This window comes from Aquila chrysaetos, chromosome 4, assembly GCF_900496995.4.
Source record: "Aquila chrysaetos chrysaetos chromosome 4, bAquChr1.4, whole genome shotgun sequence".
NCBI lineage: Eukaryota > Metazoa > Chordata > Aves > Accipitriformes > Accipitridae > Aquila > Aquila chrysaetos.
The window spans coordinates 76060377-76075192 of NC_044007.1; the positions used below are offsets into that span (position 1 = coordinate 76060377).

At 37.8% G+C, this 14816-nt stretch overlaps 1 protein-coding gene across 9 annotated transcripts in view; it reads left to right on the top strand.

Annotated features, from left to right (window-relative positions):
- COBL (cordon-bleu WH2 repeat protein) overlaps positions 1–14816 on the top strand; it is a 211184-nt gene that overhangs the window by 159180 nt on the left and 37188 nt on the right. For 8 of the 9 annotated variants that reach the window (XM_030011755.1, XM_030011752.1, XM_030011753.1 and 5 more), the window contains one exon: positions 2848–3018. The exons of the other annotated variant lie outside the window; for it this stretch is intronic. In XM_030011755.1, coding sequence (XP_029867615.1) covers positions 2848–3018 — 171 coding nt within the window. The remainder of the gene's footprint in view (positions 1–2847; positions 3019–14816) is intronic. 9 annotated transcript variants of the gene reach the window in all.

The following is a 14816-nucleotide window of genomic DNA, read 5'->3' on the forward strand; positions in this document are numbered from 1 at the left end:
GCTGTGAGTTCGGAAACTTTTGTAACATGGGGAAAAAAATGCATTTCTCTGCAGAATGAAAGTCTGGAAATAAGTGTTGGTATATTACGTCTTTTTTTTAATGGCACCATTTAGAGTACCCTAGGGTAGTAAAAGGTGGATACCACTCATCAGATGATTTGAATGTTTGGTACATGCTGGGTATCCAAAAGCACTAGCCTTGGGCCTGTTCTGCACCTTTAAGGTCATGGTGGTTTTGGTAGTAAATGGAAATACGGAAATAGTAAAGGGAAATGCTGGTAAATGGAGATAGGCCAGGCAATACTGAATGCATCTGAAGCCATGGGGTTCTGCTAGAATTGAAGTAGAGTCAGGCTGGTTCAGTATCTCCTCGTGTTCCTAAAGCCTGAAGACATTTTCTTTTCCAGTAGTCTTCCAACAGTTTGACATCAACTGACCATATTCAGTGAAGTTTTTCTTTTGAATTTAGTCCTCAGTTTTATTGTGTATCGATCTCTGCTGAGTCTTTAGCTAATCAGTAGAAGAACAGAACTGGTGCTCTCAAAGGAATGCCATACCTGGCTGGAGACAGCGAAAGACACTCTAGCCTCCAGCTGTTTGTGACACCACATTCACTCTCACACAGAAAGACTGAAGACCATTCTCCCAGACCTCTGTCATTATCTGACTGCTAGCTTATTCAGATTGGTGAGAGCTTTCCCCAGGTGAGGACCCCAAGATTATGCTTTTAGCAAACAAAGTGATTTTATGATGGGTAAAGATATGAGATAATAACCCCACATATTGGAACTCATTTTTCAGTACATTAAGAGAATCATTCTTCAAGTGCCATAATGCACTCAGTGCACTTCAGTTCGTGCCTTTGACCTCATGTTTCATAAAGTGCCTGAGACATACAGATATGACATCCTGTCATATATAATCACTTACATTACAAATGCCTCACAGTTTAGAAAGAAACCTCTTGGCTTTGTTCCAACATTTATTTTCAGTAAATGCTTCACATTTAATGCCTCAGCATTTATGTAGCAGCAGGAGTCCATTATCTTGTGACACGTTCGACTCCATTGACATCTCTTATTTAAACCCTCGAAGGGGAACGTTATCGCTGTGCCATGTAACACCGGAGTTTTCAGCAAATTGGCTTACTTTTAACCGTTGCAGATGTTACAGTCTGTCACTCCTTGTGCTTTGCCCTACTGCTGGTCACTTATTGATGACATTTGGTGCTTTAACTTTTTGTAAGTGTTCTGTTTTATTTTGTATCGCTGCTTGGAATGTTACGGATGAAATAAAGCAGAGCAGAGCCACTTCTAGTCCCTTCAGTACTGTGTACATAAGTGCTTGCTGGCCAGACTCTGCTGATGTAGGATTCTGTAGTATCGTTTACTTTAATGGAGCCTTATTATTTTACACTGACAAAGAACTCGTCCCACAGTAGCCCTGTCTTCAGTGCTTTTCATTTTCTGATACTTTCTTGAATGAATGTGTTCATTAACAAGAAAAAAATGTTACAGCAAGGGAAGGTTGGTAAAACAGCCTCTCTTCGGGGCCCTTGCAAGAAAACTATGAGAAAGCACAGATGGCTCTGAAAGCAAGAGAGAAAAGCTGTGAAAAAAGCAAGACAGTAGTGAGGGGGAAAACGTGCTGCAAGAAATAGGCGGCCGCATGGTGGAAAAGGATTAAAGCTACGTATGTATCTCCCGAGTTAGCCACATGAATCAAAGCAAAAGATCCTATAAAAAATATTCTCAAACTGGCAAATTCACCTCAGTATTCAATACTGAATCGCTTATTGGGACCCTGAAGTATTGTGCCCGGTTTTCTCAAAGCAGTAAAAAAGGGTCTGCACGTTTGCCAGCATTACATTGTGTCTTGAATCTCTGGAAGCTAGTGACTCGTAAGTAAAAACTGATAATGGTTTTAATCTTTTTTCCTCCCTCTCGGTGCTACTTCCCTTCTCAGCAGCACCAGAGCATGAGCCTGAGAGTATAGGAATGATCAGAATGGATCAGACCAGAGGTCTGTCTCTGCTAGCATCCGTCTGCAGCAGTGACCACAGCAGATGCTTAAGGCAGGGTGTGGGAGCGGAACGAGCAGGTAGTCATGGTTCCTCAGTGCACTTTCAGCCTCTAAGGACTTTCCAGATTGCAATAGCTCTAGGTCTGTACGCTACAAACTGGCAGCAGTTTTTAAACATTGCAAATGGTTAATATAGTGCAAAGGTTCATGTATTTATTTGGTTATTGTACATAGTATTGAAATAAGCCCCCAGCCAAAGTTATGAGCATTTCCTTTGATAGCTTAGAACACTGTTTTGCAAAAAGCAACTTAATCATCTGCTTCTCCACAATGTCAAAATAATAAAAAATCTACTCAGAAAAAGAAAAGAAAAACCCGTCAAGATACCTACTTCAAAATACTGACCTGAGGCATCTTCCTCGTTCTCTCTCTTATCCTAGAGGTCAACAAATTCAGGCAGTTTGGCACTTAAGAAGATACAAATAAAGCACATTTTTCACATTTCCTTACGTAGCTGTTTTCAGTTTATTTTTTTTAAAACTTTTTTTTTCCTCCTTCCTTATGTCTGCCAAAACTGGTGATTTTGACTGTTAGTTGTGATGTACATGTATGTGCTGGGCTCAGTTCTGTTCCCATTGCTGTTGGTTTAAGAGAGACCTAGCTTTTCCTTCTCCCTTAATTATTTTGAGGTAAATAAGAGCAAAATTAGATCCAGAGAGACTTTGGATGTGAGTAAGGGAAGTCAATGCGTGTTGAAAAAATAACAATAAACCGAGAGATCATTACCTTGCAATGAAGTAACTAGTCAATTGATCCCCCCTGTAGGTGATGGACGGCTGGTGCCACAAAAACCTCCTAGAGGCACCACTCGTGGTCCACCTCAGTTAGTGATCCCCCCACCCCCACCTTACCCTCCTCCTGACAGAGACATTGTGGATCCAACAGTCTGTTACAGAGAAGCAGATGTTACAGCACCAACAGAGCTGGTACCTAAACGTATGTTTGAAAATATGTGTATTTGCATTTCCACTCTTCTGATGGTTACTCTCAGGGGTGGCTTTTCCAGACTTTCCTCTCTGCTCTGTAGACATACATGTCTGTTTTTTCCCTTTTTTCCAGCCTGTTGTCTTTTAAAATGCCCAATGCAGTGTAACTAATTAATGCAAAGTAAACAAAACACTTGTTTGGAGACAGTTTTGTGGATGATACCTGGCCATCGTATGGAAGCATTTAAAAACAACCATCAAACCTTGTGACTTTGTGCACCTGGAAGCAAAAATCTGTTGTCTTGTATTAATTCTCCATGCTTGTTTTTCTGTCTCCCCAGAGACGGGTTCCTTTGAGAGTCAATACGTCTATCAGTCTAGGTCAAAAACTACAGGGTGTCTCCCTTAGGAAAATTAAACCATTTATAGGAGCTGTATATTGTTAAAGACCTTCCTGTCCTAATGGGTACATCTTCCTTGCCATCTCTGTATAGTCCTTTGTGTGCTCTTCCCCTTGGGGCATAGCAGTTACCAGACAAAGAAATATGATATTTTCCACATCCTTGTGTATTTGTGAAAAGCATGTTTTCATGCTACTTTTTCATGCTTATCCATCGACTGTCTTTAAATCTTTGTACACAGTCCAAGTCTTTGATCATGTATTATATTCTCTGTGGGCTTGCCCTGCACACCCATGTAGATCCTGTAAAGGCAGCAAAGATCAGCACGTTCAGGCATCTCACGGACACACTTCCTTTGAAGGTTAGGAGGGTGTCTCCTAACCATGGGATAGGGAAATGTCTCCATTAGCTGCTAATTTGACAAAAGATCTTTTTCCAGGAGATTTTCTTGACCAGAATTATTCTGCAGGTAGCAGTTAACTTTGATACATTAATGTTGTGTGTTTGGTGTTGGATACCAGCTAAATCTGAAGCATTATTTTTCAAATCTGTGCTGAGGAAATACAGATTGACAAGTTTTGTTGGGAGGGAGAGAAGGAAATTAAGGAGATCCATACTAACAGAAAACCTGAATCTTGTTGAGGATTAACCCTAATTCATTCTTACCAGCATATGCACAGGAATCATATCATACTTAAAATCTTCTTTTTTTTTGCTGGATACCATCAGCTTGCCTACAATGTTTTTTTTTTTAATTAAAAATCTGTTGTGGCCTTCTTTGCATTTGAGTTTCTACCACTGTTATTTTGCAATCCTTTCCTGATCTGCGTTGGTGATCAAATACCCTTTAATCAATGTAGCCCTGATCTTATCAGCCTGATCATTTGCTCTTAAACAAACACAATATCCCAGTCAAAAGGATTTGATTCAGCTTGTACATGGAAACATAACATGAGCTTTTATTATCCTCAGTTTACTGAGAGCAAAAGAATAGTGTGTAGTGGGTACTTATTTTAGACTTAAAGCATCAGTGTTGGAGAGGGACAAGTTTAGCTTTATAATTATGCTGTGCTCTACCTAAAGATAGGTGTATAGATTTACATAAGAGAAATGTGTGTAGATATACCCATGAGAGAAAGTAGCACATATGACAGATGCTAATTGTATTGCCTAATGCTGTTCTGAAAGGCGCTTGGATACTGTAGCAATTGAGCAGTATAAGAACAGAGTTTTGCAATGATGTTTTTTATTGCCTGAGAATGCCTTAAGCAGTGCAAATAGGACTTTGGCGGTAGATTCAAAGAAAAAGAAAATTTTCATTCTTCCTAACTCTAACCTCAGTAAATGTGTTTTCTCATAGAACAAGGTGGGAAGGAGGATAAGCTACTGATGCCAGCTAGTGATGAAAGGCATATTTGTTCTGAAATCACTCTCAAAACAGCTTTCTCTGATGAGGATTGTGGTCTTCCTTTGCTGAGTGGGTGACTGTCAGCAGCAGTTTGTCTTTCACAAGATGAGATTCCCATTCAGAAATTAAATTTCTGTGATCATGTGGAGTTTAAATTCTTGTTCCTTACAATCTGCCACTGTCTGTGGGGCACCGTGCCTCACCCCTCATTCCTTCTCAGCAAACACACAGTTGTCCCATTGTGCTCTGGGAAACCCATGTAGAGGAATTTTCATTTCATAGAGGACGGTGGTAATTGCTCTTCACGGAGTTTTCCAAACTTATGTGGAGTATAAGTCATTCATGAATAGGGCCTTTAGTAAGATGCTTGGGCTTTTCTGGCTCTAATAGTGAGGATCTCTTCCACAAACAAGAGTACAACTGTTCCTCACAGTTTTTGCTCTTTAATCTTTTTATTCTCATTACATGACCTTTCCTCTTAACTTTTGGTCTGGCAGACCCTTACCTGCATATTGTGTGCATGTCGAAAATGATACGTTTATGGGACCCTTTCTCCTTCCTTACCTTACTAATCAGATTGTTCATGGCCTGTGATTCTAAGATTGACTGTGCTTTGGGAATGCAGAAATGGAGATTGTCACCTCTGTTGCATGGTGTTTGGTTATGTCACACAGCTTGTGAAGTTCCCAATAGATGAGTCAATAGTAAGCTCTGTGCTACTTATCTCAGGTAAAGAATGCTCATATTGAAAGATTGCTGCACCTAGACGAGCAACTAAAATGTGCTGCCTTTAATTGTTTTCACTAGCTCATTAGAGTAAATGCAATATTCCTGTGAACCTCTATGATTAGCCCTTTATTTGGCTTGTTATGAACTATCATTAAGAAATGCAGTAAGAAATTAAAAGCTGTTTGAAAAAGAATAAACAATTCACCTTCTTGTAGATTGAGGTCCTGAAGTTAAATTCTTCACTGGGACTGGATAAAGTACTAGTGAACTCAGGGTTTGCACTGGGTAAGGGCTTGACAACTGATTGATTTTTAAATTTCGGAAAGTGTTCTGTCTTTAAAGAAGTGAAATCACAACTTGAACGTGTGGTTTGTTTTTAACTACAGATCAAAATAATCAATCATCACTTAACCAGAACGTTTGAAAGGGGTGAAGGAGTGGGTGTAAGCATTTCCCAGTTATTTTGTATAGATGACATGTATACTACTAGTTGATGGATAATACCAGGTTAATTTTAAGGAACCAGGAGAACAGAAAGGAGCCTTGTCCCCATACCTAATTTTTAATGTTTTTCATTATATCATTGATACATTAACAGGTAATACAAGCCACTTGACAAAAGCTGTGACAGTTTCACAAGCAATTTGGTCATATTTCTTCAGTCACCTTAGATATATATCTAGTCTTTTGCAGTCATTAGGGATAGTCTCTAAGGGTTGGACTTGGTTAACTTGAAGCAAAAATAGGTAGAGAAACTCACAGAGAGGAAACTACATTTTCTTACATGTGGTTCTAAATTAATTTAGAACTGCGGGCTGCTAAGTAAGGAATTTTGCTGGCCTGTCATAGTGCACTGCCTCAGAAAGCATCTGCCAAGTGACCCAGCCTTTTCTTTCTTAGAAACGGTCTTTACAGCAAGAAAACTTGCAGGTGTGACTTAGGAGACATATACCACCAACATTGCTTTTACTCATCCAGCCTGATCTGAGGCTAAAGAATGAAGTTGAATTTCCAATATCATCTATCTTGTACCTTCTGGAGAATTAAAATTCAGGCCAAGTAAAGCAGAATTTGTAGACATGCTGCATATCAGTACGTGTTGTGCTGTTGGGATTGAGTTAGCTTATACATGAACCCAGGGAGTTAGTCTCAGAGCATCTGTGGGATTCTGGATTTTAATACATGTGCCCACACACCTGCACCTCCTTTGGGCATCTGATTCTTTAACGTTACTGAGCATGCTAGCCATTCTGCTGTCTGACCTGCACAATATTTATAATTTTATCCTTTTACTCTTTTCCCCCAACAGTTTACTGTTGTGCATCATTCCCTTCATATACCAAGCGCGTCTGACAGACCTTGCCTCTTCCTATGACCTTCATACCTCTGAACCTCCTGTTGCCTCTGCTGCCCTGATTCTTCTGTTGCCTTCCTTCCTCCCCTGCTGGAAAAGAACCTTTTTTTCTGACTGAGATTTTGGCTTCCTTTCTTTTTGAACTCGCACATTCTCTTTTAATTACTATTGATTATTTTTGGCTGTGGTTCATACTCATTTGTGATATGTACGCTGCAGAACTGAATGCTGTGTTATATAAATCTATATGTCAGCCTCAGAAAGATTACCCGTACATTTGTCTGTTCTTTTTCAAGAGATTTTCTTTTATTTTGAGCCATGGTTTAATTTGATTTGGTGTTTCAAAGAGTGTGGTTTGGGGACGGGGTGTCTTACTTTCAATACTGTCTAAAGATTTAATGAAAACTTCCTAAAAACATGTTTTGTTTTTTTTCTGTTAGCCTAGGAATAACATTTTACATTCTCTAATATATTCTATTTTTCCTTCATTGCATATGTTTTGTTCCTTTGGAACGAAACTAGAACTGGGCATGGCCTAGTCAAGTTGAAGTGCAAGATTCTTTCTATATCTTGGCTATCAATCAAGCTGCCAAGAAAAAAAAAGAAACAGAAAGATCCGTTGAATCTATAAGGGGCCTAAAAGGAGTACTAAGAACCAGTACCAAATGCACTGATTCATAGGCTTTACTTCTGCCTTCATCCTGATGCTTAGCAGGAGTAATTTTATCTTGATGCTGGAGACATCCTATGGAAATCAAGGTGCGTGTTCTATTTCTGTAACAAAAGATGCAAACACTGTTTGCTCAAGATAAATCTCGTTCCGCAGGTCTCCTTTTTACAGTTGTACTAGGAATAGCCAGTGAGTTAAAAATAAATATCAGCTATAGGATTGTACTTACCAAAAACTTCTGTGCGCTGAAGAAAGTTCTTCATGTGAATGGCCCATAAGACATGTATTTTTAATCATTCTGAACTATAAACAGAGATTTTATGGGTTGCAATGCTGCACGCACCCAGAACTATTCTGACCTCACATGTACTGTGATTTAAGACATTTATGTTACTTAAACGAGTGAGTTGCAATACATAACTCTAATTTAAATGATGAGGAATTATTGCTTTACCCTCAAGCAAATAATCATGTTCATCTTGAATCCTTTCCAGGTAGGCAAAATGGAGAATAAGAAAGCAAAGCATTCCTACAGATAATGTGAAACATGACTAAAAAGGGTTTTGATGTTTTTTAATACAAATATGATATGAAGTTAATAAGTTTTAAGTGATGCTTCAGAAAGTATACTTAATAACCTAAGGGTCTTCTAATAAAAGTGGAGTAGAATTTAACTCTCTGCGCTGCCAGTACTTTGTAATAGCTTCTTAAGACAGGACAAGGGTTTAATTATAAGTCTTCCCTTAAAAAAAAAAGCTAGTAGGTGTTCACAATGTGAAGATTAAGAACCTAATTTACACATTCTCATTACTCTGTTTACATCCTATTTGTAACTCCATAGAGTTACATGCCACGTGGAGTTCAGACTAGTATAAAAATGGAATAATGAAGTGGTGAAACAAAGGGGTTTGTATTGAGTAAAATGTAGAAGTACAGTGTATTGTAAAAGCAGTTCTTCACATTGACACCAGTTTAGCTTAAAGGAGGCTCGAGTTTTCAACAAAATTACATTTTCGATGAAAAAGTTTCCTTGCTTTGAAGGAATCCAGCTATGACCCCTCTCCATGTAGCTGACAAGTTTGCTGTGAAAAGCTCTCTCTTCTGAGGTGGTCTGCTGAAACTCTCAGAAGCCCTAGGTGTGCTTAATTTACTGGGGTTTTTTATTAAAATGCAAAATTGCCTCTAAAAATATGTTTGTGGGAATTAACATTTTCTGTGAAATTCCTATTTAAAATATTTTAATACTGGTTTAAGCTAGCTAGCTCTGCCTTTCTGAATTTAAAAAAAAAAATTCCTTGCTTTTGCTAGCTCATATCCTTTGTTTCTTACAATTTCATAAATGCCAGGTACATATTAGTATTAAACAAAACTTAAAAGAAGAAAAAATTGCTTCATCTTTACAAGAAATCATCTTAATTATAAGAAACTATACTTATAATATTAACATGTTTAAAACCTCCCATTGCTATACACAGTGTGGGAAAGAACTTTCAGTGACACTCATTAAATCCACATCTATTCAGTGGAATTGCATAGATGCTCTGTTTCACAACTGTTAATTCATTAATAGTGTGCGTGCAAGGGGGTAAAGTGTTGAAGCAAAGTGTGATTATGGGAGCGTGAACTCGCTGGAAGTTTGGTTCATGAGCACTAGCTCAGTGCCGACCTACAGTTGGGGAATCCCTGCTTGTTCCAGGCTTTGACCCAGGATTTCTAACGTCGCCTCGATTCGGCTTCTGGAAGAGAATGAGAGTTTTTCTGTCGTTTTCAATGAGAGGAAGAAATGTCAGTTTAGGTCAGTTCGATGGAGTCTTGGGTTAGCAGTGATACGAAAGGACATTGGCTTGGTTTTACTCCTTTTATTTTAACCATGGAGACATTAGAAGTGTAATGAGAATGACATGGAGAAGTTGGTAACAAATTGACTACTATACTACAATTTTTCACCAAAATGCTCTTACCAGAGTTAGTAAGAAACATATTTAGTATTTTACAGGATTTATCTGCACTACTAAACAGCATTGCTCAAATACTGTCCTTCCTGTAAGATATCTGGGGTGAAAAACAAACAAACAAACAAACAAACAAAAACAAAAACCAAAATTGGAAAATATTATTGAGCCCTTTCAGGAGGACAAGTAAACACATAGCTTATAAATCAAAACAAATTCCAGTATTATGACTCCAAAGTCAGTGACATTCAGTGCTCTTAGGAAATAAGGACAGATGTATGATTTATGATTAAACCCATTCTGATACCTGATGAATGTGCTCAACGCCTATGAAATCCAGTGAATTAGAAACAGGTTATGCTTCCTGGTGCAGAGATTTTACTGAAGGCCACATAAAACTTTTTTTTATGCTGACCACCAGAGGGAGCCGAGGTCCCCACAGATCTGCAGTAGGTAGCAAGTAAGAATAATGCTAAAGGTGAATTTTAAGCCAGCAGATATCATGCTTATACAAAGATTTTAATCTCTTTAAGAATGCCATAAAATTAAACTTAGTTTACTGAGTTGTTTTGTTCAGCAACTAAAAAGAAAAATAATTTTTTTTCTAGATTTTTTTTTAATCAGTTTAATCACAAGTAGGAAAACGAAGATAAAATCATATTTGCCGGTGATGCCACTGTGATGGCACCTTCCAGATGTAAGCTCGAATTTTTACTGTAGGCATTCTTGGAAAGGGTGGTGGCATGTTTGGTTGGCTATTATATTGCATAGATATTGCCTGTATATTTCTGGCAGCTGTGTCCAAGGTGTGGAAATGAGTGCATATGGCTGGCGTGTGTGCTTAAGAACAAGTGCATAAGAGTAGGTCACGTTTAGTGCCGATATAGAGAGACACATTCTGCTAGAAAGGTTTATCAGCTTGAGTTTTAGCATTTTAAAAGCATGAGCAGACTGTTTTCGTATCCATCCTCTTTCACAGACAAATGACTTCATTACCAGCAGTTCAGTCATTCAGAGACTAAAATCTAGGATTCGGAGACTCTCCAAATGTCTGTAAATGTCTTTTCTACATGTAATGCTTTCTTTTTTTTTTTCCTTAGGATTCAAATCTTTGAGGATTGAAATGAATGTTGTCTTTCTCACTGAGCAGCTGGATTTTTTTCTTTTCCAGTGACAGGGCTGTGGAATACTAAACTTTGAACTCATTCCATTTTTATCTTTAGAAAAGGTGCTACTGGTCCAGAACTGAAAATTATTCTGGGCAGGTAAAATATGGAGAGAATATTCTAAATATATGAATGGAAAAAGGAATTATTTCTTTTTTTGTTCATTTTTATCTGGAACTATTTAAAGCTGTCTGTGGCATCTAGATTGCTCAAATAAGTGCCAAGGGAGAGTGATTGGTAGAGAAATCATCCAGTCCAAATTGTATGATGAATTGCAAAGGCCTATGATGCATTTATTTATTAAACGTATGTCCATGCAATCTATTATATGCCCATCATCTGTCCCTGTATTCTGCATTTGTAAAGTAAACTCTGTGGTCATGATTCTCATACATTCATCATTTATGTTTACAGCCACTTTAAGCCCTCTTTATTGTTCCATCCCAGTATAAAAGTGCCTCTTTGTGAGAGTTGGGCTCTGTGTGCGTATATAAGACAGCAGTTCTGTCTTCCGAACTTGGCTTCCAGTCACTACCATGACTCTCAATATATATTTAGTACATGCAGTAGGCACCATTTAACTTTCCATACTAAAATACATGTTATTTTAGAAGACAGAATGTAACTTATTCCATCCCTCGAAAATTACAGCCATGTTGTTTTCTAATGTCATTGCAAAACTATGAACTCCCCCCCTCAAGGTCAGTGAGACAAACTTGCTGTCCCTGTTTACGCATTTTTTTATTCAGGTATCTCATGTATAGTATGCAGATAAGCTTCTGTATAGCACTGTTAAAATTCGTCAGAAGTTGACAGAACAAAAAGTGACCTAATTAATTCTTTATTTATCCAGAAGAGCTTACACATAATAAACTCTGCTGATTTTTGCTGAGATGGAGAAGGGAGAAGGTGATCTTGTATTTTTCTATGCAAGAATCGGCTGCTTTATTCCTTGTTTATTGCATATTCTTCTGTGATGTTCTGAATTCAAGTGGTAAATGGCTGTTGAAAGGATCAAGCCCAGTAGCAAGAATGAACTACTTTAGATTTTGATAACATACTGAATAGGTATCAACTACTGAGTCCTTTATATGCCTTGAATGTTCCTTGAACATGGAAGATATTTTTCCTCCTGTTCAGTTCTAATAAGAAAATTGTAAATTTGAGTTGCCAGATCTGCTTCATTTTCTCATGCCTTGAGAAAGTTCTGAAGAAGGAGACTCAGTTCTGGGTAAAGGTAACACCAGTTGGAAAGGAGGTATTTTGTATTCCCTTACGTGTTCACTCCGCTGCCTGCCTGTATTGGAAATAATCTGTGATTTTGCAGACTTTGAGCCAGAAGTGAGTCCTACTGTAAGGGAGAACAATTCCTTTGAATTTAACAAAATATTTTCTGGTTACATTAAGTATGGGACTGGACTCCTGTGAATCAAATAGTTTTTCTAGCCTCATTTCCTGATATTTAGGTTTTTAACTGGTTATTTACCTATTTCATAGAGGAATAAACCTTAGCTTCACATTTCCCATCCTGACTAAATGTAAAGACTTTTCTCTTCCAGTTCCCTTGCAGCCGAGCTCTGCAATCCAAGTGGTCTGTGGATAAACTGTGAATGTTTATTCTAAGTGAAACCAAATTCCCTGGTTTCCTCTTCCTTAGTCAAAGTAAGAGCAGTTTAACTATGTGAGCTGTACCTTTAATAAGTGAGTGGCATCTTAAACATACTGTGTTGTGCTTGAACAGTGGAATATGAAGAAATCCTCACGCCTGTACAAATAGAGACATGTTTTATCAGTAACAAGCCGGACTAAACATCGGTGTCCAGCCAAAGAAATGCACATGATGTGACTGTGAGCGTGTGAAAACTTTAATCCTGGTAAGAATTTGAAGTTATGCTTGATTTACACATTATGTATGAGCCAAATCAAAACTGGAAGGTTGGTATTGGAAATGGCATTGAAATTTATAGTGCAAGATCCTACTGATTCAAATGCAGGCGATGCACAGGCAGCTACAGAAAGCAAACTGTAGAAAATTTTTTAATTCTCTGTTCTAGGTAGGTGGTAATACCCATACCAAAGTGCTTGTCCATCCTTTGAGATGCTCATACTCAGCTTTTCCTATTACCACTTCTAAGTCAGTAAACACTGACTAAAATGCCTGCCTGCTTTCCTCTAAGAAATTGAGAATTCTGGCCATGCACATTCACTTCTGGGTTTGAGGGCCTGAGGGAGCAAAAGGCTGAGAGCAGAGACAGTCTCTTTTGTCAGCTCCTTTTGTGGATTCCATAATTGGTTCCTGGCATGGATAAAAGAACTACTTTCCAACCTACTGTACCATAAGCAAAGGTGGGGTGTAATGGAGGACAAAGACCTAAACCAAAAGAAGACTGAGGAAAGAATGAGAAAGGAGGCTACAACAGACAATGGTTTTTTTCTTTTAAGACTGTTGTGATTGAAAGGTGAAAGTAAAGTTGCTAAATATATGGTAATCTCCCATAAACAGTGAAGGACTGGTAAAGGAGTATCTACTTGTTAGAGCAAACAAACAGAACAACTGATTTTTTCACTTCAAGTGTCTAATGAAAATTATTATTGATATCTTATTTTTAAAAGACGTAGGTTAGCATTTTTCTTCTTTTCTCTCCCATGATTTTTTCTTTCCCCAATTTTTTCACTTGACAAGAAGTTAAAAACTAAAGGGGAAAATACTTTTTCAGTTTGTAAAAACATTAAAATTAATGGAGAAGTATTTTCAACATTTTTTCTTAACTAAGTGAAAACATGCAACAGCTATATTTATAAGGTGTGTCTATATGTGTAACAGTCAAGACTCGAATGTAAGAATTTAAGAATTCTTATATTTCTTAAATTATAACAATTATGGAGAATTATATAAGAATTATAAAGACTGTAAAAAAAACTAATCTACTGGCTTTAAGTTCAAGGTAAGAACTTTCTTTACTTGAATTTTACTCATAAGAGATGGAGCATTTTGGAAGCTAAACAGACTCTTATACTTGACTTGCTCTACAGAAAGCCTCACAGTGGACTGCTAAGGGCTGTAGAAGGGCCAGCCTGTATCACTTCCTGCTGCTGCTGCAAGTAGATACTACTTTCGGGACTATTGCACAAATGCGTTGGTATTTTGGTTTTATTCTGAAACCCTTTTTGGGTACTACCAGTGTCTCAGACACGTTAAATTGATGCTCAGGAGTGACACGATTCTTGTTTACCAGGTAAAATTTATCCTGCTTTCTCCCCAAAAAGAGGAAAGATTCCCCCCCCCCCCCCCCCGAAGAAATCTTACTTCAATTAAACATAATGGAAATATTTTATTGATTACTTATAATTTAAAAATATAATTTTTTTACTTTTAAAACCCTTCTCTGCTTGCCTTCAGAAAATGAGAACAATATGCTGATTAACTGACCAGTCAGTTAAAGAAACTTAGAGGTTTAAGTGTCCAAGTTTTCCAAATGAAAACATTTGGTTAAAAAAAAAAAAAAAAGCATGCATATACTGTAATTTGCTTGTTTGCTCCACTCCCTTGTGGACATGCCCAGCTTCCTCTGTACCTGGCAGCTTTCCTGTTCTGTATTCATCAAGCTAATCAATGGGATTCAGATGTTCCTCAAATAAAATCATTTGTCTTCAGTCTGCTCTTATGAAGGACACAAATTGTACTAAAAAGGCTTTTCTTCACTTTCAGGGTACATGCCACTGTTCATGATACAAGGCTTTGGCAATGTATTGATTGCATTTTTTTACACAAAAAATCCTTACACAGAGAAACTCTTTGCGGTTTTTCCACAGAGCTAAATTAATGCCTGTGAGAAAATTAGCAGACTGAAAGCAACAGAGACAGAAGTCTTTAAACTTACATGCTGTAATGTGAAGAGTAATAACAAACCACCAGCTTGATTCTGTGCTGGTCTGATAGGAGCCACTCTAAGGTGAGAGGAGAGTTTTATAATATCATGCTGAAATTATGAGCAATCAGGAGAATGAAGATAATGTTTGAGCATTGCTGTACAAACTGTACTATACAAAGTGGAACAGTGGCCAGTCACACCTGCTAAAAATTCCAAACACAATCCTTGTGTAGTGTTTTTAGGAAAAATAAATTAA